Source organism: Anastrepha obliqua, chromosome 4, assembly GCF_027943255.1.
Source record: "Anastrepha obliqua isolate idAnaObli1 chromosome 4, idAnaObli1_1.0, whole genome shotgun sequence".
Lineage (NCBI taxonomy): Eukaryota > Metazoa > Arthropoda > Insecta > Diptera > Tephritidae > Anastrepha > Anastrepha obliqua.
Genome location: NC_072895.1, coordinates 78,327,321 through 78,354,201, shown reverse-complemented (window position 1 = coordinate 78,354,201; position 26,881 = coordinate 78,327,321). Strand labels below are relative to the sequence as shown.

General features: G+C 36.7%; 2 protein-coding genes and 2 pseudogenes across 4 annotated transcripts in view; all 4 read right to left on the bottom strand.

Annotated features, from left to right (window-relative positions):
• Positions 1 to 4,882, bottom strand: part of LOC129243965 (sodium-dependent nutrient amino acid transporter 1-like) — a 40,057-nt gene extending 35,175 nt beyond the window's left edge. For 2 of the 3 annotated variants that reach the window (XM_054881473.1, XM_054881475.1), the window contains exons 1-2: positions 4,625 to 4,882; positions 4,197 to 4,390 (exon numbers count right to left, since the gene is read on the bottom strand). The gene's annotated coding sequence lies outside the window, so the exon portion shown is untranslated. The remainder of the gene's footprint in view (positions 1 to 4,196; positions 4,391 to 4,624) is intronic. The other variant, XM_054881474.1, reaches the window with a different exon arrangement.
• Positions 4,883 to 11,982: 7,100 nt separating this feature from the next.
• The window catches only part of LOC129245129 (proton-associated sugar transporter A), a 50,392-nt gene continuing 35,493 nt past the window's right edge, over positions 11,983 to 26,881 (bottom strand). Inside the window, exons 2-7 of the mRNA XM_054883131.1 lie at positions 13,582 to 14,399; positions 13,306 to 13,508; positions 12,910 to 13,245; positions 12,716 to 12,846; positions 12,462 to 12,636; positions 11,983 to 12,373 (exon numbers count right to left, since the gene is read on the bottom strand). Coding sequence (XP_054739106.1) covers positions 12,152 to 12,373; positions 12,462 to 12,636; positions 12,716 to 12,846; positions 12,910 to 13,245; positions 13,306 to 13,508; positions 13,582 to 14,347 — 1,833 coding nt within the window. The 5' untranslated portion in view covers positions 14,348 to 14,399 and the 3' untranslated portion in view covers positions 11,983 to 12,151. The remainder of the gene's footprint in view (positions 12,374 to 12,461; positions 12,637 to 12,715; positions 12,847 to 12,909; positions 13,246 to 13,305; positions 13,509 to 13,581; positions 14,400 to 26,881) is intronic.
• On the bottom strand, positions 15,509 to 15,694 carry LOC129246509 (U2 spliceosomal RNA; annotated as a pseudogene).
• Positions 15,938 to 16,121, bottom strand: LOC129246526 (U2 spliceosomal RNA; annotated as a pseudogene).

Here is a 26,881-nt window from a genome sequence, read left to right as displayed (position 1 = left end):
CCAGCCCAAGACGTGAAGATCGTACTCGGTGACTTCAACGCAAAGGTTGGGCGAGAATCTGTCTTCGATCCCACTGTCGGTCAGTTCAGCCTCCACGAGACCTCATCGAACAATGGCCTAAGGCTGATCGACTTCGCTGCGGCGCGAAACATAGTAGTTAGTAGCAGCAGATTCCAACACCTCAATATCCATAAGGCCACCTGGCTGTCCCCTGATCAAAGAACGCGCAACAAAATTGACCATGTTGTGATCGACGGAAGGTATGCTACATGTGTGCAGGATGTGCGAACGTTCCGTGGAGTGAACATCACCTCTGACCACTATCTTCGCAGCCAAAATACGCATGCGGTTATGCAATGCAACGAAAGCTAGACGTCGCTAAGCTGTTATCACAACGGACTGCCGAAACTTATTCCGCTCACCTCTCGGAGTTGCTCCTCCACGATTCTCTACCTGCAGACGCAGGCGGACTTTGGACACATATATCCCGCTCTATGCGAGCTGCCGCTGAAAAACCCATTGGGTTCCAACGCCCACCTAAACGAAACCAATGGTACGACGAAGAGTGTCGCGAAGCTAATGCAGCGAAGAACGCAGCTTACAAAAGAACTCTGCAGTGAGCTGCAACGCGGTCCGTGCGAGATAACTACAGGGAAAGGAGATCGGAAGAGAGGCGCCTCTTCAGACGCAAGAAATGAGAACAGAAGAAGCGTGAGCGTGCGCTGCTAGAAGAGTACAGGGGCAGGAATGATGCTCGAAAATTCTATCAACAAGTCAAGCGTCTGACACAAGGTTTCAAGATCGGAGCATCAGCCTGCAGTGATAAAAACGGAAATCTGGTTATGGATACACAGTCCACACTGGGCATATGGAGGGAACACTTCTGCAATTTACTTGCTGGCGATGACGCACACAATTCCGCCCCAGTAGAAGATAACCCGATACCGCCAATCGACGATAATTTGGACGTTCCACCACCTAGTCATGACGAAGTCAGAGTTGCCATTCAGCGGCTCAAGAATAACAAAGCGGCTGGCGCTGACGGCTTGCCCGCTGAATTGTTCAAGACTGGCGGCGATGTGCTGATGCATCAGCTCATCTGCAAAATATGGCTAGCAGAAAGCATGCCCGACGATTGGAATCTCAGTGTTCTTTGTCCTGTACTGAAGAAGGGTTACCCGACGATCTGCACCAACTACCGGGGCATCACCTATCACCTATGTGGAAGACTTAAGCCGTTTGCCAACACACTGATGGGACCTTATCAGTGCGGCTTCAGACGTGGTAAGTCCACCATCGACCAGATTTTCACATTACGCCAAATCCTGGAAAAGACCCATGAAAAGCAAGTCGACTTCCATCATCTCTTTGTCGACTATAAAGCTGCGTTCGATAGCCCGATAAGGGATTGCCTGTACCGCTCTTGGGATGCTCGAGAGAAAAGTTCTTCGTAAGATCTACGGTCCTGTGCGCGTTGGCGAAGACTATCGTTCAAGAATGAACCACGAGCTGTATGAGCTTTACGCCGACATTGACGTAGTTCAACGCATCGCCACCCAACGCCTGCGTTGGCTAGGGAATGTCGTGCGTATAGATGAAGAAGCTCCAGTAAAGAAGGTGTTCGAGGGCGAAGTCCAAGGGAGCCGACGCAGAGGAAGACCATTGCTCCGGTGGAAAGACCAGGTGGAGGAAACCCTATGCTCGCTTGGTGTACAGAATTGGAGAAGGCGCGCGCGGAGCAGTGGCGCCTGGAGAGAGCTAGTGAGGTCGGCCGTAACTCGGTAACGGGTTGTTATGGCCACCCTAAGTAAGTAAGTAAGTAATCAAAAGCAGGTACATCAGGTACATTTTTGTATAAATGTAAATAGCGGGTGCTTTCTTTGGGCACATAGAACTATCTTTGGGAATGTCGGTTGAACAAAATGAGCAAATTTTGCATTCACTGGAATCACTTATCAAACTTACGTGTAGCAAACTTTGACAAATCGTAAAAATTCACTAACAAAACTAACGGTGTTACCGCCAAGAAAAATAAATTTTCAAATCTAAATATCAAGGCGAATCCATTAAAGGCGATAGCAGTAGTACAAACACAAACATTTCATGTATTTAGTTTTGGAATTTGGGGTGTCAGAATGTAAACAAACAAACGAAATAGCAAAAAGTAAATTATTTTGACATTCAAACCATCAAATTTGAAGACCAAAAAAGAAACAAATTAGCTGCTCTACTGATATCTCCTGATAGGAGTTCATCTTAGTGAAGAGAGAATCAGCGGTACTATCATTAGGGGTGGCTACAGACAAATTCTTCATTCTTGTTTCATATGCTAATATCAATCGTCTAAGTGCCAATTGCTTCCAGCAAGGCGGAAGCGTCATAGAAAGCGTGAATGCCTTGAGGCCAAATCATCTCGAGATATGAGAAATTGGTTGGCATGTTTTTTGGTGCCTTTGAACTGCTTTCTGCGGTATTGTAAGATAATTCAATTAACGAATCTATGCTAGTAAATAAGCTATTTATAATTGACTTACTCAGACTTAAAATTCAATTCGGGCATAAAGGAGACAAATGAGATTATGCTGGAAAATCTGGCGCAAAATGTGACTTATCGGTCTTCGCACGGGACAGTCTAGGTAGCCATATAGCCTAGTTTATTTGTAAGCGTTAAATTTTATGCAATTTGGAAGGTAATAAAGACAAAATATTGCCGATTCCATTGAGTTCCTTCTGTTTTTACTTCTCTAAAAAATGTTCTATAGCTCCAAAAAACACGGATTGGATTTACTGATGTGTAAGCATATGTATATACTTAAGGGGTAACACCACTGTACACGCGTAAAATAAACACGATTTTTAAAGAATTTTTTTCTATAGAAGGAAAGGGGAAACCATCACTCTGATTTGGGAAGTTATTACTTATATACTAAAATACAAAACTACAAAGTTTGACCGAGAAATTTTACAAAATGGCGGCATTGGAAACATTTTTGTAGTGTGGTTTCTCTTGAAGAAGCTCCGCGGCACGCAGCACAGAGGGTGCAAATTTTAATCTGGAACAAAGAAATTTATTTTTTCTTAATCTAGATAAGAATAGCTAGAAAAACACGTAAGGGATTTAAAAAATATTTATTTTTGTGGAATTAGCAAGCATTTGAAGGAAAAAAACTCTATTTTGGACTAAAAAAACGGCACTTAAATAATTATAACAATCGTTTAAATTAATCTATCGAAAATCCCCTACGCTCTTCTCTTAAGAAAGTTATTATACAGACGTAGGGAAAAACCTGATTAAAAATATTTAAAATTGTTTGAGTTATTCTGCGTGCCAATTTCAGAAAACGTGTTTCGAGAAAAACGCGTTTAAAGTTTGGAAATTTGGAGAAGTCGTTAGGTAGCAGTCACTAACGCTTGGTTAAAAGCTTAAAATATTTATGAAATAGACTTCGGTAACGTATGAAACTTTTTGTTCTGTATTTTAAAAGGTTCAAAGAATTTTTTAAGCTTATAAAAAAAATCAATTTTTTGAAATTTCTACAGTGGTGTTACCCCTTAATCTTTCTGTTGCAAAGTTACTGAAGAAATCGTTAGGTCGTCCACATTTAAATATTATATGACAAAACATATAAAATCAGCTTTTTACTGAAATATTACTGAATTTTAACGCAGCTCCAACAGCAGCCGTTCATAAAAAACAAGAATAATTTGTTGAAATAGCCGGTGACAACTCGTGACTTTCCAAAAAATTCAATGCATATATATAAGTACACACACATGTGCAATATGCAACGCATGTACACGCGTATATACGTTACTCCGACTGCACACTCCTTTGTTGAAATGCTTAAACGGTTCGAAAACGAGCACTCAGCTAATTTGGCTTGGGCCAATGGCAGAATACAAATTAACTAATATAAGTTAAGTTCATTTGTATGTGGATATGTGGTAGATAGTTTAATATTAAAAACCAATTTGCATTTCCTGTTAAGGTAAAACTTATAAACACTCAATTGCAAATTACTAGCGCTTAACCACAAACACTCGTCTCACATTTTTAATTACGACTTTACTGTAAATATGTATAAATATACGTGAACCTAACACCTGAAACTATTCGCTGCGCTTATTGTGGTAAGTATGTGTACATATAATTCTAATAGTTAACCAATAGTAATAATTTTTAATCGTCAACTCACCTTCTCAGCGCTGATGCTATGCTTCGCTAGCTGGCAAATAACAATAATAACAACCTCAGCACTTCAATTAACAAATGACTTTGGATTCTTTTCCCGCCGGTGGTATTATTTATTGGCCTCTAGCAAGCGTGGCGCAAAGCCAAAGGAAAAGTTTAAAACACGGTAAGTACGGAACTGGTTGAAACCGATTCAAACTGAAAATCACAATTATATTTCTATACAATATATGCATACATAAGTATACATGTGGCATATAAGACAAGTGTATAAATGTGTATGTAAATGAACAAATGCAAAATAGTGTTTGGCTTAAGGTGCTTCTTTATATATTTGGGCATATAAATATCGTTTGTTTTTATTTAAAGTGTCCCCCTTTTGCCATATTTATGTCAATGAACCGACATTCACAACACAAATTTCGTATTTACCTGTTGCTTGTATTTATTTCTTTAAAACGTTATACACATTTCTGAATACGTTAAGCGTTAGTGTGAATTTTATGCATTTTTGCACATTATTTCAAAGAGTTTTTATTTCAAATATTAAATAAATATTTCAGGAATATGTTCTCACAAAATAAAAAACTCTTTTTTAACTTTATTGCAATTTTCGTATTTTCTCTTCGCGATCACTTATCACTGCACCACTTCACCGTTAACACTTACTACTACTATTAGGCCCGGCTGCAAAACTCAACTGAGCATGGATTTTTCTCAACCAGCATTCTTATAGCCAACCAGGCTGCGGACTACTTGGTTTTTTATGTGGTAGAATCAACAAGACAAAAGTGGTAGATTTGAGTAGAATGTGGTAGATATTGAACAAAACATGTACATATGTATTTCCATACAAGTAGATAACAAAAGAAGATTTTATAAATTATAAATATGCAGATGGATTTAAAATTAAAAACAAATATAACTATTTACAGTAGGTAGAATTCTTCCTTGTTTAGCTAGCAAACGTTTATGAATCAGGCAAAAAGAATATGGACGCTAGAAGGAACTTGTATTTTCTAGGCTGCAGAAAGCTCCTGAGCATATTCGAGTATGTTTTTAACCGATTTTTCCTTCGGTTTTTTTTAAACTTCAATAATAAAGAAGCAGCTCAACTTATATAAATAAGATTCAGTATAAATATTCTCCTCTCAACTTTGTTTTGGCTAAAAAACAACAATCGCCAATTCTTATTTGATGTTGGTTAGTAAACAACAATGAACGGAAATGCTAAGGTGACAAAGCCAACGGAGTACGGAGTTGAATTCAGCTACAGTTGCCTGACAAAAGAAATACAGTTCGTTTATTTAAAAAATGTGGTAGATTTCCTGCATTATGGGCAGTGATGCCACTAAAAATTTTAAGTGCTAACCACGTCGAATTTTATTTGGAATACAATTTTTTAAGCCGACTACGAACGGCAGATATATTTGATGAGGAACTTTTTCATGGCAGAAATACATTCGGAGGTTTGCCATTGCTTGTCGAGGAAATATACTATGGAATTAATTTGTGATATAACTTGCATATTGTGTGCAGAGGGTAATTTTTGTACAAAATCGTTGTGTACGATAAATTTTATTTCATGATTCATTACGTCTTTATTTATTTTATACTTTTGCTACCGCCGTAGCCGAATGGATTGGTGTATGACTACCATTCGGAATTCAGAGAGAACGTAGGTTCGAATCTCGGTAAAATACCAATATGAAGAAAAAGTTTTTCACAAATAGGAAGAGGAGCTTGGCGAAACACCCAAAACGGGTGTTCACGCCAATTATATATATATATAAACTGTTGTAAAAAAAGTATTATTTGATAAAAAAAAATAGAGCTTTTAATTGTGGTAAAACGCTTTGCTCTAAGTTCTGAAGCTTTATGAAAGAGAAAAGTTGGCAACACTGTATGCAAAGCATTGGTTTAAAAGATTTATCGAAATTCAACGAAATGTATAGTATAGATCGATGATTCAATAATAAGCGATTTGCTCAGTAAGCAGCTTTCTCGGTCCCCCTAAACAAATTGGACTCCTCTGGGTTGCTAACTCTAGAAATTTTTAGTAAAAAGGAATTTTGAGAAAAATTAATATTTGTAGGAAGAATATTTGGTTTGCTATGCTTATGAGCAAGAACTTGCTTGGTAGGTCCAGTAAAAATATGGCATGGCATATGTCCTGACATACCTCTTAATCAGGATATCACAAAATATTTTTTTGGAGTAATGCACTTTTTAACAATTTTAGTCCGTTGCTTTTAAAATATAGATTGCAGAAGTATGCATTACAAGGCAATTAAACACAGCCCGCAATACCGCAAGTTTTGCTGTGCGTGGTAACGTGCTCACTGATGAAACCGAGTGGTTTTGGCTAAGTTACACATCAGTGGCGTATTTAAAAAAACTTTCTTTCTGATGATGAGGTAATTTTGAAGAATCTAACGTTTTGCAATGAGCTAGCATTTCATAACGGGGCACTATAGGGAGAAGTGTTGGATAGTCTCCCCGAGAACGAGATCGAATACATGTAGGTTTCATTATAAGAAAGCTGAGATTGACGGAACATGCTTCCAATTAACCTTCCTTCCAATGGGTCGATGCAGAAGTTTTTTTCAAAACAAGAATGTATCTATTAATTAAAAATAAATACAAATATAGTAAATTCAAAATAAATAAAAAAGCTCTCTAAATATAATAATAATTAAATAATAAATACCTAAATAAAGTAAGATAGGTAAGTAAAATTTGTGTTTAGTCGATTAAATTTGATTGATCCGCTTCTTCTATGAAATAATTTGTAGCCCTACTTTACTTAGGTAACATGAAAGCTTCATAATGGCGAAACTTGCAACTTCGCGATCTGTTTAAAATTTTAAATTAATTGGTAAAATATAATTCTTGGATGAAGTTAAACCATTTGTTTTCATTTAAGTAAAAATATACTTTTTTGCTACTAATTTTACCGAAAGGGATTTAATTTTTTCCATTTTCTGCGCCCTTCTTAAATGCAAGGGGGTGTAAAAATTCAAATGTTAGAAGTGAGCAAACCTTTAATTGCTAAATTGAATCATAGCAAAGATATGAACAATCAGGAAAAACAAAACAAAATTTGAAGTTTTATGTGTATCGCTGTTTTTGCCGATAATCACTCAAATCTAGCCTAACGTGAATAATAAACAATATATGTAAGTGTTCCGTCCTTCTTAAATATAATATGTAACAATGTTTCACTTATATTAACGGAAGTAATAGTCGCCTTTGAGAATTCATAAATGTTGTTACTTATTTGATAGGATTGCCTACAACAGTTGCTTTCAAACTACCTTTGATAAGCTTTGAGGTAAAGCTTTTAAGCGGATATTATATACTGCTTTATCGACCTCAATTATAGTGCATTATGCGCATTCGAGCTAATTATTTTTTAAGTATAAGAAATAATAAATCTTCTTGTAGCTACTGAGATCTATTAATAGCGGAAGATCAGCGTAAGAATTCTAATAGCTGCAGATAGATCTCTTCATGTCGTGTTCGTTTCTGCACCAATTTTTGTCAATAGCACCTTAAGATCCGACAAGCTGATGCTGTCACCTAAATTATGATCAGATATGGTTAACATTTAGAATAAATTCCGCTCCGCTCTGATAGTTTCACTTAATAGTTCAGAATATATAGCACGGAGTTAGTCTCACCAAATACAGAGTTTGGTCGTCAACGAAGAAGCACTCCCGAGATTTCGCATTAACTTTCTACGATTCTCTTCATCGTAATGGACACCTTTTCGTCACCACTTGCATTTGATAAGCCACAGCCATAGTTTTCTTCCAATCCAAACTTTTCGCAAATGAGGGGTATTTGACATATAAACTAACATTGGCCGGGATTAAACTAATGAAGAATTTCACTTATGCGGTGTTGTAGTTATGTTCACATACATATGTCTAAACTGTACCGGTAGTGATCGATATCTTGTAAAGTACCCCAATTAAAAGTTAATGTTCGTTGTCAGGGTGAAATTTCACACTAAAAAAATCGTTTGCTGTTTTTGTTTGTTCCATTCATTTGTGAGGTGCAGGGTGTTAACAATGAAAGTCAGTAAAGAGAAAATTCGGCCAATTTTTTCTTTGATAAAAGCGAAAATGCAAGCCAGGCCGTTGAAATTGTGAATGTTGTTTATGATGCCGATATTGTAACAGAGAAAAACGCGTTTGAAGTTTCCGGTATGGTACGCATCAGACTGAGAGAAGACGTGCCAAATTTCAAAATACTTTGAATTATCTAGACATTTCTCATTTCATTTTCCATTGAAAGCATTTGACATACTTAATTTTAAAGTATTAGACCATATTTTAAGCAAAAATATTAGAAAAAATTCAAGAAGGCTAACGCTTTTCTTAAATGGTAATACGTACTTCTGATTGGTGCAGCTTTCATGCAACTCTGTTGTGATACAAAATTGTAACGAACAAAAACATGCGGTTTAGTATTACAAATTGTTGACGGCATATAAATTAATTTCATTTCATTTATTTTATTTTATAGGTACAGTAAGACGGAGAGACGAATACACTTAGTGTATTTAGGAACCAGCTTTAACACCGATAACAATGTTAGGCTAGAATCTCTTTTGTCAACAAGTGCTACTTTGGACTAAGTAGGCAAATGAGTAGTAAAGTCCTTTCTCGACGAACAGAACTAACACTCTACAAGACTCTCATCATGCCCGTCCTAACGTATGGCGCAGAAGCGTCGACGGTGACAACATCAGATGAAGCGACGCTTGGAGTGTTTGAGAGAAGTATTCTTCGCAAGATTTTTCGACCCTTGCATGTTGGCAACGGCGAATATCGCAGGCGATGGAATGATGAGTTTTATTAGCTTTACGACGACATAGACATTACGCAGCGAATAATGATCCAGCGGCTACGTTAACTGGGTCATGTCGTCCGAATGAATACAAACGCTCCGGCTCTGAAAGTATTCGATGCGGGACCAGCTGGTGGTAGCAGAGGAAGAAGAAGGCGTCCTCTGTATTGGAAAGCTCAGGTGGAGAAGCACTTGGCTTCACTTGGTGTGTCCAACTGGTGCCGGTTAGCACGAAAAAGAAACGACTGGCGCGCTTTGTTAAACTCGGTCAAAATCGCGTAAGCGGTTATCGCGCCAATTAAGAAGAAGAAGAAGAAGAATCCGAGAATATTTTTGGCATACAAGGATATGTGAGCAAGCTTGATTTTTCAATAAATGAACCTACCGTGCCACGTTATAATGTGCTAGATTTGAGAGCTAGAGCTAGATTTCTAGCTATACCAAGATTAGTCCCAACCTATTCGAATTTCAATTCCGTTTCGTTTGACTGAGGTCAAAGGAAAAGCACGATATTACTATAGCAGAACAACACCCATTTGGAAAATTTCCGAACGTATGAACTCAGATAGCTACAACCATTTGTTCAACAAGGTATAGGGTGGGCCATGTAAAATTTGCTTTTTGAATCGGCTATAAAAAAAAACTAATTAATATTTTTTCAAACTTTTTTTTTTATTTTGAAGATTGAACATTGTCATTTATGAATGAAAAATAATATCGTTCAAATGACTGCCACGACTGGCTTTACAGTAGGCCATTCGATCCACCCAATTTTTAAGCACATTTTCGACTGTTTGTGCTCCAATTTCATGAATAGCAACTTCGATTTCGTGTTTTAAAGTATCAATCGTCTCTGGATGGTTCGCATAGCATTTGTCCTTAACGGCTCCCCACAAAAAATAGTTCAACGGGCTTAAATCACAGCAACAAAAACTCGTTGATCATGTCACGGTAACGCTCGCCATTTTCTGTAACCGCGGCTCCTCGCTCATTTTGGAAAAAAATGGCCCGATGATGCCGCCAGACCAAAAATCGCACCAAACAGTGACTCGTTGTGGATGCATTTGCTGCTCTACACTAACGTGTGGATTTTCTGAGCCGACAATTTTGCTTATTGACATAGCCACCGATGTGAAAATCAGAAAAGAAGAAGAAGACTCACCACTTTGGAAATAGGTTTTCAATATTTCCCAATTTTGTTTAAGCGTATAGCGTCCCATTTCGTAAATGTCAAACCTTTAAGTAAATTATGAACACATTTGACATGTCATTTTTGTTACCATTCTCAAAAAAATAGGTGGTTCAAAAAGCAAACGCTATATGGCCCACCCTCTATTTATTAACTTTATGGAGGGCCTAATGTCGTATTTCAGTAAGATAACACAAGCATCCTTGGGTCACATGCCCCTGAAGTTGGCTTCGGGAGAAAAGATTCAAGTGATAGAGGGGCCATCACAGTCCCTCAACTTAAATCCGATGGAGAAGATGGTAGGCAGTCTTTCCCGTCCAATGTAGACTGGAAGTCGTACGACGCAGCTCTGAGAATAGCTGCGCAACGTCGTATGGTCTCGAATCCCATTTTTAGAGTTTCAAAATGCCATTGTTTCGATGGCAAACCGGAGTTTTGAAGCGATAAATAAATTTAGAGATGGGACGCACTATTATTTTTATATTAAACATATTTATCATGTTCGTTTTTGAAATAATTTATTGTAAATATTTAAGAACCAGTGCCTTTAATTAATTTAAGTTTGATTATAAAAAAAAGTTTCGCTAATATGCGTTGAAGAAATGAAGAAACAATTTGCGTGTTTTATTCAAAACTTCTTAAGGAAAAGCAAGGTGCCTTTGGTGGAATTTCACGGAATGTATATGTGTACGCATATTTTCTTGGTTGCGTGGTTGTACGATCATTATATACAAGTACAATAGGCGACTTAAACGAATTTCAAGATCTCAAATATCATCACGGGCGTGCAACGGCATTTCATGAAAGACACGACGATTACAAATGCTTGATAACACCGATTAATTAACTGATGAGTTGCATTGACCTGTGTGTAAAGTACGCGAAAAAAAACAAAATAAAATGATGATCACTTGAAGAGCAGACTTGACGGTGCACAGTGCGGCCGATTCCCAAAAAGCTGGCCAAAAGTCGAAAAAAAAAGTTTCTAGATAGAGTTTTTTTATCTTTGGGTTGGCTACAGTAATGCCTTGAGTAGTTAAAACCGTTCATAGCAACGTCCTGTACCCTAAGTATCCTCTGTATTTTCATTCGCAACGTGGCCTTCGTTTGAGCATCGTATTACTGTCGATGAATAGTGAAAGTTGTACACATTTGAAAGATTTTGTAATGGAGTAAATTGAACAAAACCAAATGGAATCATCTTCGGAAGGTTAGTAAAATACGAGAAATCTTTAGTACATATCAATACCTCGACACAAAATTTTTAGCTGCAGCAATACGTAGATACATTTTTTGCAATTTTTTTTATAAAATTTGAGTTTTCAAACTGTATAGTAATACAACGCCGTCATATGCTGCTTTGAAACCTATTAAAGGTTACTCAAAAAAGTAATGGTTACTGAATAAAACAAGATTCAGCTGCTACCACTTGCTACCTTGCGACCCCGAAAACATATACATTTACATGCATCTTGATTATGTTCTAGAATATACGCTATTTCACGTGAGGGGGGGGCCAATAGGGGTGGAAGGGGGTGGATTTTCAAAATTTTAAAATCAAATTCGTAATCAGCGACCCCGACAACCCCCGAGTAAGAAATTTTGAATCAATTACTTAATTTTTTGAGTTTTGGCCAGCTTTTCGGGAATCGGCCGCACTGCCCGGTATGACGGTTGTGTTTGCTGAACTATTCTCTTCACTTACGTGCTCACGAAATCAAATGCAGCAAATAAAATAAAACTGTTGAAATAATTCAAAAGCATGTTATTCAAATAAATTACAGTTGCTTCAATTACAAAGTATTTTTTATCCTAAATATTTTATCGAGATAACAGTAATTTTTGGCACATAATCTATACAGTATTCTGATTTTAATATTACATGTATGCATGTACATGTCTAACAATAATTTTTACACATATAAAACAAACATTGCAGATATTGCAGCAATTGACGCTAAAAATGTAGATGCATATAATATGGCACAAGTCGTCTTCATCCATGAAATTAATGGACCTATAGACAATGAGATTACCAGCTGCGCTATAAATACCATACTGCTAATGATCGCCACATCTGTGCCTAAGCCACGGGCCTGTTTCAGAGGAACTGATTCGCCATTGTGCATGCGGAACTATATGAAAATATACAATAAAAGTAATTAATTAAAATAAACAAACGCCCGTTGAAAATTTCTTAAAATTAAAGATAAAGATACTTACACAATCTTTTGCATGATAGTTGGCCACCAGAATGTATGGGATTGTGAAAATAGTGCCATACAGTATGCCCGCTGAAGTACTAAACACGATGACACCCCACTTGGTTGGCCAGATGGCCAATATTAACATACCGACGCCATAGTACAGTATGCCAGTAATGTAAACAACTTTAGTTCTGCAAAGAAACAAAAAATTAAAGTTTGATGTATGCCACAAATATTGAAGCGTGAATGTTGCATGCCACCAGCACTTACCCTAATAGCTTCCTCAGCTTGGTTACCGAAATCGAATAAATAGAACAAGATAAAGCGTACACAGACATTCCCCAACAACCAAAGCGAATACCGGCTTCATACAACTCAGCTGCCTCTGAGCCGGGTGGAGCCTGTCATAAAGAGGGTTACGTTAAACGTGTGGTAGCTATAGATTAATTAAATACAGAACATACGGTTGGATCTCCATGGAATACCGCCTCCCCAACGAAGTCCGTAAAGTACAAACAGTATGTCACATGACCCATCCAGCAGAGAAGGTTTGTCAGTGCGAGTATTCGCATTGAACGGGGCATCACGAAAATGCTCTTCAAGTACTTTGCCAATGTGATAGGCGCGTCCATGCCTTCATCCAGTTCAACAGCCATTGTCTTATTGTTATTGCTGGGTGTAGACTGAGATGGTTGATTATCTTTATTTGTGTTTGCCATGGCTGGTGAATAACCATTTTGGTAGCTTTCCATGTCATACTTTTCTTCCTGTTTAGCATATTCTAGCTCCAAAGCATCGGTCTACTCAAAAAAGTATCCTACATTAGTGTAATCTTTTCTAACTGTAAATGAAAATATTACCTCTTTAATGTAATAAACAGCGTTGTTCTTTTTGGTTATTTCCTTCTTAATAGCAGTGGCTGAAAGGGGTCTCAACATTTCGTCTCTTTCGATTAACCTCAGTGGAATTTCGCGGAACGTTGTAATGGTGACAAAGTAACAAATGATGAATATAATGGTGACCATTCCAAAAACCGTAGGAATGTTGCCACCTAATGCTGCGCCTGAAGAGCATACATGCATACATACATAATTATAAAAATTCTCTATTATCAAAAATATTTTCTTTAAACGAACCAAATTTTGTTTTCTCCCAGTCGATGCCACCGATGGCATAACCAATCGTACCACCGAAACCTGCCAACAGTGAAAAGGTGGTTAGGCCACGTGCCTGATCCTCAGGTACACACACATCCAACATGTACGTACGAGCCGGTGTTTGACAAGTATCTGCATTCAGGTCCAACAGTACCATGCCAAGTATTGTCAATATCGCAGCAAATTTGAAATTCGCTGTAACCGGCCCATCCGTGTTTTCTGCGTCAGATGAAACTAAAGCAGCCGCTAATCCATCATTCGTAGCCGTTAAATTATTGGTTGTGGTTGTATTATATCCAATATCGCCCAATAACAAACCAAGATCTTTTCCGTAAGGCACCAGTATCAAGCCTGTTAAGATACCCACCGATAGGACAGTAATGATCGGTCGACGTCTACCCCAATTAAGTGTACAACGATCACTAATCGATCCTAATAATGGCGAGATGAAAAACCCAATAACGGGAGAAACGCCCCAGGCCATGGTCATAAGTTTGTGATCGATGCCAATCTGTAATAAGATCGGGGACACGAAGGACGTTTCGGCCGCATAGGCAAACTCTATGGCCATTGCAATAACGGCAAGCCGAAACATTTCAAAACGCGTCTTGAGCCGGAAGACGTGTGAGTAGTCGTGTTTCTGATTACGAGCATGGTTTTCGCGAGCTTTCAACATATATTTAATCATAGGATTTTTCGTCGATGACATACTCTGCTCACTGGCAGCTGCGGCTACACCAACCATTTCCGGATTTTATTATACTGATTGAGGTTTGAGATGTTGAAGAGCAAGCAAACTGAAAAATTAAAAATAAATATTATTGTAAGTATAAGCCAAAATAAAAACTAATAGATACTACACAAATAAATTTCGAAAATATCATATTTTATACCCGACTATTAAATCGGAAACCCAAACCATGTAGAAGTCAACTGAACTTTTGGTAGAGTGATGTCGGGCAGTAAATGTGCGCCGCTTTGGACCTTGGTTTTTTTTTTAATTGGAGAACTGAAAACCTCCAACAATAACCATTTAAAAAAAAATACCAGTCTAACGGTTAGACTTGATAGAAGTGAAACCTTCCGTAAAACAAACTGAGAGAGAATAAGACGAAAGCAGCATTAGGAGCGGGATAATTATAGGTTCATTATAATATTGCTATAAAGTTCATATTTTATTTTCTTCATTTTATCATTATTCATCCTCAATGTTTTCAATTTCAACAAATGATACGAGTGGCTTATGATAGATAAAATATGATACAAATGCTTTGGTTTCGATGTTGTCAAAAAAAATACCCAAACAGACCGAAGAAACAGACTTACAAATTTCTTCCATTTTCGTCTACTTGTATTCATATAAAAATTTATGTCTCTTCCCACCAAAGCTAAATGTATTAGTATATTTTTTCTTGTATTTATTCAAGGCTGAAATCCAAAAAACTGTTTTCAATAAATAATCAGAAATGTCCTACAATGCAAATTTCAAAAAAAAAAAAAATTTTATTTCTTGTGATTCGAACCAAGAATTTTGGATCGGAAGCTCACATTGCTAGCCGCTCGGCAATCGCGCCATACTGTCGGTGTTGGCCTAAAAGTTATTTAGTTCGTCGCTACGTTTATATGTAATTCGTTTCACTTTTTCCCAAATCACTCCCAACGATTCTAAAGAAGTTTTCACTTCAAAAATTAATGTACGAAATATTTATACCGATTCACTTAAACTGACTTTCAGTATCTAAACCAAAAATAGAAAAGCCAAAAAACTGTTTTCAATAAATAATCAGAAATGTCCTACAATGCAAATTTCAAAAAAAAAAATTCCATTTTCGTCTACATGTATTCATATAAAAATTTATGGCTCTTCCCACCAAAGCTAAATGTATTAGTATATTTTTTCTTGTATTTATTCAAGGCTGAAATCCCGGCGGTACTGCAATACCGGGTCAACCCGTGGCAGAGGCGGAGCAAGCCCATAAAACACTCCGCGCATTTCCAAAAATTAGTTTAACATTTGTGGTCCTCCGATGGAGGATCTATCAGATGTTAAGCTGATAGGAACAGATACCACACTACCTACTTCAATAGATTTTCTAATAAGCCTTTTGAGAATTTACACGCTCACAAAAATTAATGTACGAAATATTTATACCGATTCACTTAAACTGACTTTCAGTATCTAAACCAAAAAACTGTTCAATAAATAATCAGAAATGTCCTACAATGCAAATTTCAATAAAAAAAACTCCATTTTCGTCTACATGTATTCATATAAAAATTTATGGCTCTTTCCACCAAAGCTAAATGTATTAGTAATATATATTTTTTCTTGTATTTATTCAAAGCTGAAATCCCGGCGGTACTGCAATACCGGGTCAACCCGTGGCAGAGAAGGAGCAAGCCCCTAAAACACTCCGCCCATTTCCAAAAATCAGTTTAACATTTGTTGTCCTCCGATGGAGGATCTATCAGATGTTAAGCTGATAACCACACTACCTAGTCAATACATTTTAAATAATAAACCTAATAAAACTTTTGAGAATTACACGCTCACAAAAATTATTTATATCAACATATAATATAACGCTTCGTAACTAAATAACTTTTAGGCCAGCGACGACAGCATGGCGCGGTAGCCGAGCGACTAGCAATGTTAGCTTCCGATCCAAAATCCTTGGTTCAAATCACAAGAAAAACTAAAAGTTATTTTTATTTAGTTCGTCGCTACTTTTATATCAACATATAATATAACGCTTCGTAGCCAAGTTGGTCGCTTTTTTCGTTTCACTTTTCCTCAAATCACTCCCAACGATTCTAAAGAAGTTTTCACTTCAAAAATCTGTAAAAAATAGTATATATTTCAGAAGAATCTTATCTAAACAGAAGATACAAAAACGCATTAATTAAATTTAAATGAGGAATAACTACTTTTCTAGTTTTTACATTCTGTCAAAAAGGTAGCGGGAATTGTTCAATAAAACGCAAAATAATTGTTTAAGCATTAAACTAAATTTGTTCGCCTTCAAAATAAGCTCCATTCGAAGCAATACATATATGCCAACGATTAGTCCAGTCATCAAAGTACCTTTTAAAAGCGTTTGAACAGATCTTCACAGCGGGCTAAATCCGGTGGTTGTTCGATTATATAGTATTTGTCGAGTTTTTGTGTTCACAATATGAGTCTTGTGAGACGGTACGTTATTATGGTGCAAGATCCCTGAGATTTCTTTCCACAAATTGTGTCATTTCCTATGCACATTTTCGTTTCAACTCTCTTGGAACGAGTCGAGCAGCCACGCGTCTCATGCTCAATTGGTGGTGTAAAATGTTGCGAATTGATTCGTGATTCGACACCCTAAGGTCCCTCAAACTTAAATGATGGTTTTCCACCAGCATTGATGGTCGATCAGATCGGGGCAAATCTTCCATGACTTTTCGGTCCTCTGCAAAAGCCTTATACCACTCGTAGACCCGTGTTTTTGATAAAGCACACTCGCCATAGGTTTTCTGCAGCACTTTCAACAATTCAGCACGCGAAATCCCGTTCAAAAGACAAAATTTAAGACAAATTCTTTGTTCGATATTTTTAACCATAGTGAAAATCGCAGAGCAAACCTGCGGTTGACTGATATAATTAAATGCCCAATACAAGCTAATTGACAGATTACGCTCAAACTATGGGACACTATAGAGGACAGTTGTACCAACATTCCAGCAAAAAAAATCTAGACATATGTGTAACGCGTGTTTTTTAATAGAGGGCCGAAAAAAATTTGTTTTTAGGATCGAATTCTAATAGTGCGGAAAAGTTGAACTGTTATAGATTAATAAAGTGTGTGCCAAATTTCAGCCCAATCGAACGATACCTTCTGTCGCCAACAGAGGCCTCAAATTTTGAAATTTCAGTTTACATTCTGAACAATTTTAACTCTTTTGAAAATACTATTTGTTATTATTCCGGTATATGTTAAATAGAAATTTTAACAAATAATTTAATTCACTACACTCCACTCTGTTTGTTTGATCAAGCAATACGTTTATGGAGCTGCCAGTAGCTCGTCCTTGTACTGCGAGTTGAATTGAAGTTACCGCAATTGCTTTGTTTATTTTTTCTTCCGCTTTATTCGAAAGATATTGTTTCGTATAAAATCATTTAATTATAATATTTTATTAAAAGTTTATATGACGACAATGGCATTAACCAAATTTTTCCTAAGACAAACGTTTAATTGCCAATTGTTTGGAAGTCCTAAAGATTTGCCAGATCATCAACTACCAAGTTATGAAGATGTAATGAGATGTTGTTTTTTTTTAAAGACGGCAACTGGGACTAAAGTCAGGAGGAAACAGAGAGCCGGCCTTTTCGATTATAGCCGAACAAGTTGTCAAGCAAATCATTTGTATTTATAACATTCACGCGTAATATACATGATACATGAGTATTATAAAAAGTACAAAGAAATTAAAAAGGGTTTGTATTCTGCACATAGAAGTCCTGCTTTGAAAAAATGTGCTGATGACTTTGAGGCGAATGCTTCCCGACTTTTTGATATTTCGGCTTGTAAGTGTCAAGATTTTACAACTTGAGAAAAAAAAGTTACTCAAAACGAGCAAGCTTTTCTGTCAGACCAAAGAGGTGCTCGTATAGGCCGTATCGGAATAGTGGACATACCTGAAACAAAGAAACTTATAGAAAGACAACGACGCCGCACGGAGATGACCAGGCAAATTACTAATAAAAAATTTTGTGGTCCTACCCCTCTTGTTCTACGTTCGGCTGCAATATATCGGAAGTGAATGATGGTTCAGAAAGTGACACCTCTAATTCTGATACTAGTCAGCCGAACTTATTCATTGGTTTTGATTCCCCCTCTACTTCTCAAATGCGTATGAGATTACAGGAAACTGCAGTTATAGGCCAGCGATATGGCGTAAGATATAGAGCAACGGCAATGCTTGTTAATTCAGTACTTAAAGATGTTGGTTTGATCTCTTCCGAATCACGAAACCTCATGACAGATAAAAACAAAATTAGACGCGACGTGAAATACAACTCAAAGATCGCGTCAATGACGTTGCTTCAGGTCAAAAGGAGAAACGAATTCTACCGTCAGGTGATCAAAGAAGAACATACTTCAATTTTATCTGAGCCTGGATCGCAATATTTAGCTCACGTTACACCGAAATCAGGCAGCGCTGTGGATATTACAGACAGGATTTATGAAGTGGTTATGAAAGAGGATGGTTTCGAGGAATTAACAATAGTAGGTTGTGATGGAACCGCAGTTAATACCGGACCAAAAGGAGATATCTTAAGATGTCTAGAGGATAAACTGGGACGTTCGCTTCAGTAGTCGATATGCCTCCTCCATTTCAATGATCTATCGTTTCCAAGTATTTTCCAGTTCATAGATGGTGTCACTTTTGGACCGGCATCATTTAGTGGTCAAATTTCTCTCAAAACTAAATGGTTGCGAAAACCTTGGAGTGGTGAAATATGCACCTATTAATTGTGAATTATCCATCTTAACTATGGATCTCAGCAAAGATCAAAAGTATTTACTGGAAATATAAAGGGAATTCAAAGAGGTACTTGCCTATCGGAACTTATTTTTTGTGATCCTGGTCGAATCAACCACGCTTGCTGGCTTACGTGTGCTAATAGAATTTTGCGTTTGTATATTTCAACAGTTCGACCTTCAACTAAGCTCAAAGATCTTGTAAAATATTTACTGACCGTCTATGTCCCAATGTGGTTTAAAATACGAAATAATAGCTCTCTTGAAAACGGGCCAAGACCCACCTAAATATTTAGATGTTGTTAATGTTTCTATTTCTCGGATCGCATATTTTGCTCTTCCGGAAACATCCTTTTAACAATGATGACTGATGAGAGACGAGAAATTCGCCTCGATGCTCTCGCACTCTACCCAATCTCGATTTTGATGCTGATGATTACAGCAAAATGATAAACTGGTCTTCGGTAAATATCTCCCCCCGTTTTAAAGAATGTAACAAATGAAATTCTTACGGAGATTTTATCATCCAACAATGTGTATAAGAATCGGGCGTTCTCTAAATATCCATGCCACACACTTGCGGTGGAGCGAATGGTGAAACTCGTTACTGAAGCATCGCTTCAAGTATGCGGAAGTGACGCTCGGGATGGATTCATTCACTGTACTTTAGCATCCCGTCAAACTATGCCTCAGTTTGACAACAAAGCACAATACTTCTTCTGATTTGATAAATATGAAATGAACTATTGTTTTACGTTTAAAAAACGCAGAGTTTCTTGAAATACTTTTTATTTTATAAATTTCTATCAATACTGCAAAATGTGGACAAAAAGAAAAAAATTTGGTAAACATGAAATGAATTATTGCTTTAAGTTTAAAAACCGCAGTGTTTTCTTGAACTACCTTTTTTTTTGTTTTACAATATTACAAAACATGAAAAAAGACAACACCAGTTAAATAAAAAAATAAATAAAAAAAAATAATAAACTTAAAAAAAAACAAAAACATAGGAATCTAAAGTGCAGCAACCTCCACGTGGTAGGTTCTAGGCTACAAAAATATTTATGTTATCGTATTTTCGCAATAAAAAGTAGGCAAAAAGCTGCACAATCAATAACGTTTTATTATTATTTTATAGTGTACAGGTGCTTAATCTTGGATAAATTTATGTCTAATTAGTTTATAGTTCTTATTTTTGGTATGAAATGTGCTCCGGAATGTAAGCATAGAGGAAAAAAAAATGTCCTGAAAAAATAAAATTTTTCAGAATATCAACTGAAATTTCAATATTTGAGGCCTCTGCTGGCGACAGAAGATATCGTTCAATTGGGCTGAAATTTGGCACACACTTTATTAATCTATTTAGAATTAGATTCTTTATTCGAATTCGATCCTAAAAAAAATGTTTTTTCGTCCCACTCTAATGTATACCCCTAGTTTATTTATCTCTTCTAAGATATTATTTCATCCCCATGAACATCTGCTATTATTGCAATATAATATTGTTGTTACTGCAAGGCAATTAGTGAAAGTACTGGTAGTTGCATGGCATTCCACACAACATTGGAACGCTAAAAGTTGTATTGCGAAGATTGACGTGATAAGTGAGCCGTTTAAAAAAATTAATTCTTTCTTTGTTCATGGTGGTAACTGACACCACTCTGATAGTCGCACTCAATGGCATTTAACTCATTTTTTGGCCATCAAATTCAGAAAACACAGCGAAAAGTGCCAAATTAGAATCTAATTGGAAAATACGATTCTAAATAAATTAAACATCTATAAGAACACTCTATCAAATACGTACTCGATTACAGGTTTAAAAAACATGTCACTGGTTTTAAAAAATATAAAAAGCTGGATCGAACCGAAATGAATATTAAGATACGAATTATTTTCTGTTACTATTTAAAAAAAATTATCAAAGTCTATTTATGAAGCTCAATTGAATCTTAACCGTCAAACTTGCAGGAAGTAATCAATGACTTGAATGTTAACAAATTCTGTCGATCTTCTTTGCTATAATGCAAATTCAAACTCTGCCTTCTATCATATCTCAGGGTTTCGGTCAAATATTAACGAAGTTAAGGTCTTGGGTTTAACTACACTTAGGCATGAAGCTTAGCTTCTCCACTCATATCACTTATATTGTTCCAAAATTGGCTTTTCTCCAATTTAACAGTTCGGCGTTTTCAGACCCGTGTGCTCTAAAGATGTTATACACTACGTAGGGTTCCGACTTGATTATGGGGTTTTTTTTTGTGTACACATAATTATATCAATAATGTTTAGCGTACATAACATGTAAGTCTTGTTTTGGTGCTAAGCGCTACCGGTTATCGTGCCCTCTTAGAAAAATTAGCGTTCAATATCACTTTTCGAAAGCTCAGTCCAGTTCTATGTTGGGGTTTTCAAGGTCAATTACGAGAATTTGTTCCTTTGTCGAGAGCCCTCTTAAAATATGTTCCTAATCTTGATCTGGCACTACTCTATGCAACCCTGTTATTTAGTTACTTTGATAATACTTCTTCTGTAGTCAGTAAGAATAAATTATTAATTTTTTTTAACTGTTGGTAATGGAGACAAATGGGAAAAAGAGGAAATAACATAAATAAAAGAAGATTGACCTTTGTACAAGTTATAAAAAAGCTCACGTAAAGAATCATATTTATTCATTATAAAACCAACCTTTCTACTTATGCTTAGGGTTCTCGTAATCTTGCACATAGCTTCAATGGGTTGAAGTTATTCGCTTAATAATATTATATTAAAATTGTGGTCATGTGGTAAATGGTAATTTTCTCTAAAACAACAGAAAGTAATGTGACTACTGCTTAAGAAAATAAAAGTGGTGTCTATTAGTAATTATTAAAAATTTCCAGGAGATAAATCAAAAAAATATCGAATATAATCGATACTTGTGAATATTTCAATAGCCACCGATACTCATAGGTCACTAAGTTCGCGTATGCAGAGTTAGAAAACTTTATTATGATGCTCTTATTTCTCCAGTTGATTAATTACAGATTGACCTGCTTAGGGCAAGCACATTTTTGCGTGTTGATCAGTTAAGCACTAGAAATAAGAAGAAGTCATTGTTTTAAATCAGCTCAGCTGTCACGCCGATACGAACACATGGGGGGCGGCTGTCGTTTATAAATTAATTTAGGAGAATTTTATACTCGCAAGCATAAACCAATAAGAAGTGCCGCGTCATATCTGTAGACTTTTGACAAAACCACTTAAGTAGATTTAGCCACAGTATACAGGGGTCGACGACATGCTTATTCGGACTTAAAAGTTTGCTTTTATTAACCTATTGGCAACAACTGTGGTAAAGGTACCCCCACTTTTTCTGCGAAGTGTATTGCTATTAGAATTGTAAAAAATTATATTAGTAGTAGAAGAAAATTCATATTGCTGAAGAAGTATGAGAATTCACATAAACTTATCTCAACCTTTTTGCATTCCAGCCTGCCTTTTAAATAGCTCGTCTGAATGTACCGAAAATAACGATTCACCACAGAAACCACATCGCAAAGAAAATTTCTGTTACCGGACACTTGAAAAACATCGCAGCTTGTATTTTGCGTCCTAAGTGGAGTATACAGGATGGTCCATATAGTGGATTCCTTTAATCATATATCACTTTGTTAGGGACTGCTCTTTCCTATTCTTCTTCACTATTTCATTTATAAATATCCTGTATACCCAAGATTTTTGGACCTTTGCACGTTGGTGACGGCGAATATCGCATGCGATGAAATGATGAGCCGGTATGAGCTTTACGACGATATTAGTCCGGGAGCCAGGGGTCGATTTTGTACTGCGTTTTTATACCGTTAAATTCTTAACTATACTTGTGATTTAGCTTTTATAAATAACGAAAGTGAACGTCAGCTGGCGCACCCGCGGTGGGTGTGATTGTGGGAGGGACGAAATGTGTCGAAAAAAAATTTTATATCAACTCATTTTATACTGGCTGAAATTTTTTCATGTATTGTTGAAATTTAGTAGAATAAAAACAAATAGTCAGCTGCGCGGTAGAGGGGGGAAAATACGTCAGCTGAACAGGGGAACTTTGTAAAATAAAATTAAAAAGTAATACTACTTTATGCCGATTGAAATTTTTTTACATAATTTTGGACACATATGAAAATATAATAATGATGGTCAGCTGCGTTTATAGCGGTGGGCAGACCGTCAGCCGAAGCAAGAATGTATCATTGCGTTCATACATTTCGGCGGCGCGCGGAATTTTCAATTTTTTTTTTTGACACGTTTCGCAACATCCCACGCACGTACTCACCGCTACTGGACCAGCTGACGATTGGTTTCGTCATCTACTGGATGGCGTTCGCCTTCAGTATTAAAATCAGTCGGCATGTAATGATGAGGTCAAAATGACCCCTGGCTCCCAGACTATATAGACATAGCACAGCGAATAAAAATCCAGCGGCTATGTTGGCTGGGTCAGAAAGAAACAAATGGCGCGCTTTAAGAAAGTCGGCCATAATCGCGTAAGCGGTTATCGCGTCAATTAAGAAGAAGAGGATGCAACAGGGGATGTGCCTGCGGTTTGTTTACAACAGAGGTGCGCAAAAACGTCGCTGTCGTCAGATTGATTGAATTAAACTAACCGCTTTTACATATTTTGTTTTCATTTGCCTCTCTCTGTAAAATCTCCTATGACGTAACAGCAAAAGTTACTCTCACAATTTTGCTTCTGATGGCCAAACCTTGTAATCTAACATCGTTGCTACCACTGCTTGTTTTGGCTCATGGCTCACTGTACGCACTGTGGGCTTAGCTGAATCAATATTACGCACAATCCACGTTGCTTATGAGGCAAAATAAGCTTTAAAAAATAACTTAAGATCGCCTAATTTCTTGTTGCTTCACCATAGAATTTTGTTTTTTTTAATTTGGATACGCATTACTTTTATTTGTTTAAATAGTCGCATTCATTTCTGTACAATCCAAGTGTGCCACTGGTTCAACCTAACCTAATCTATCGGGCGCAAGCTATGTACATATGTATATAGCGCACCATTGTGCACCGGGTGTACTCTAAAAAGCGCACAATACCTTAGTGTATGTATAGTAGCACAATACTGTGTTTTTATTCAAAGAAGAATAGCCTATCATTCATTGCATATTAAATATTATAAATTTCGGATTACGACTAGTACAAGTTTTCAAACGATGGCAAGTCATGTTTCTATGATATTTTCACGCATCAGCTTCGTTTATGCGGTAATGTAAGAATGTAAACCAAACGTATAACTAACTATGTAGTATATTGTATGCAGTTATATGTATGGTGTGTACATATATACTTACATATATATTTTGCTCTACATAACATTGCCCACAATCTTTATCAATATATGATTGATAAACGGGGCATCAATGGAATACAATTTATATTTATTACATGAATATTCAACTACGTGCATACGAAGTTTGGTGGAGGTCTTTTCTCGAAAAATACAATATTTATTGTACTATTCATCAATATCCATTTTAACCCCTTCAAAGTGATACAGGGTATTGCCGTGGCAGCCGAATCAATGATAGAGTACAAAAAGTGGGATTAAGCAAGTGGGTGTGGTACTGCCCAGTGGAATGCAATTTTTAATGAGCCATCATTTTGGAACCGCAAGTGATACCGCCGTTGCCTAATAGTCTTGTGCGTAACTACCATTGGGTAGGCCCAGGAACCATATCAAGACGCATATCACAAATTGGAGGAGGAGCTCGGCCAAACACCCAACAAATGATTCATGCCCCAATTATAGATATATAATTATACATACATATGTGCTTACATACATATATAGCAAGCTATGTTATGCTGAGTACCACACAGGGTCACCACCTACCTACTGATATCTGTGAAATTTATAATCAATCACTTATAAATTCGGTGCGGAGGAAGTAATCTAGCTTATATAGAGGCTTCTAGTAGCGCATATTTATATGAGGATGAGCTTATGAAATTTTTGCTAGCTGAAGATATTAGGTTTTTTCTTGATAATCCCACTAAGGTGGTGCAGCAAATGGGAAAGTTTGTTCATTTGGATGTTTGTAACTCAGTCACTCGAAAACTGCTTAATGCATATACATTGAATTGAAAATAGGCTACTTTTTCAAGAGAGTTATCACCTGTTAAAAAAGTAAAATTATATTAATTAGTTCATTCAAATATTATAATGTAGGTATCAAGTCAAACAAGTTTAAAAGAGCTCAATTTCGAGAAAATTTGCCACTTGCTCGGAAAATTAAGTTCATAAACAATTAATAAAAGAAATATAGCAATATGTATGCTATAGCTTGATGTATTTAAGAGTTAAATTCGTTATTGTGTATTGATTGTATTAATGTTGGCAAAATTTCAATATAAGTTGCCGTCTACATTTTCCTTCTTGTCTTATTTCTGGCGTTTAAGTTGAATTTGAGCTTTAGTGTACTGAGAGGCTTAGAATAGAATTGCATGAGAAATATTTTTGTGCCACATTTTAATCCGTTATATCCGCCTATTATGAGTATTTTATGCCCTTTTCCCCAAAAGAAACAAGAGTTGTGTCAAAATGTTGCGCAAAAATGTTCGCCGCTACTTTTTAAATAGAATCGCTGACAACCACGTACATATACCTAAAACGTAAGGATTCACAAATATACTCGTACACTCGTATTTTTTTGTGTTATTTTGGAAAATGTTTGATATTGTCGTACAGCGTAATTTGTATGAAAATTTGCATTAAAATTTGTATGAAAATATTCTAAAATTGCATACTCTTCTACCTTCCCCCATCATATTTCAGTATATTCCAGTATGCAAAACCACAGATTTACGAGCATACAGATATATAATATATATATCTGAAACTGATTTATGTGTATTCTTAGGCGGGAGATATATTAATAAATATAGCGATTGTCCACTTTTTCTTAGAATGGACTGCCTCTTAAAATTTGTTTTTAATTTGTAAATGTAGCAGCAATTTTTTGTTGAAAATTTCATAGCTTATAAAAAAATTCTTCACCAAAATATACTGATAAACTACGATATTTTTTCTCTTAAAAAGGCACCGTTTTTTTACAGTATTTACTAGTTAGCAAAGTCTATATACATACATATATTTATACTTTTATGAAAATTATATAGGTATATTGGGTTATATATTCGCCGTTGCTGTTTACAACCTCTTCCCAGCTCTCGACCAATTTGTTGATGCCAAACATCGTTCCGCCAAAAATCGCCTGGGCTGGTGTCAAAGAAGTTGTTGAGCCAGGTTTTAAGGAAGGTAACGCCCTTCATATGGTTTGACAGGGAGCGGAAAAGATGTTAATGGGTCTGTGCAAGGTCCGGAGAATACGGCGGATGCTGAAGGACCTCCCATTCGAACTCTTGGAGTGCGCCTTTAACGACTGTGCAATATAAGGCCGGCGTTGTCGTGAAAGCGTACGGTTGGACCATATCATTCAGGTCTTTTTAGTCGAATAGCCTCATTTAGGCAATGTAACTGGCCAATGTAGAGCTCCTTGATGACCGTAACATTCTTTTCGAGCATTTCCCAGGGCACCATGCCCTCCCAGTCTCACCAAACACATATCATTATCTTCTTCGAATGAAGATCCGGCTTGACTCTCGGCTTTGGCTTGACTCTCCTGGAGCCACTCACTCCTTTCTTTGCGCAACATTTCTCATCTAAAGGGACGATTCGGCACAAAAAGCGCTGTTTATAACCGCGTGT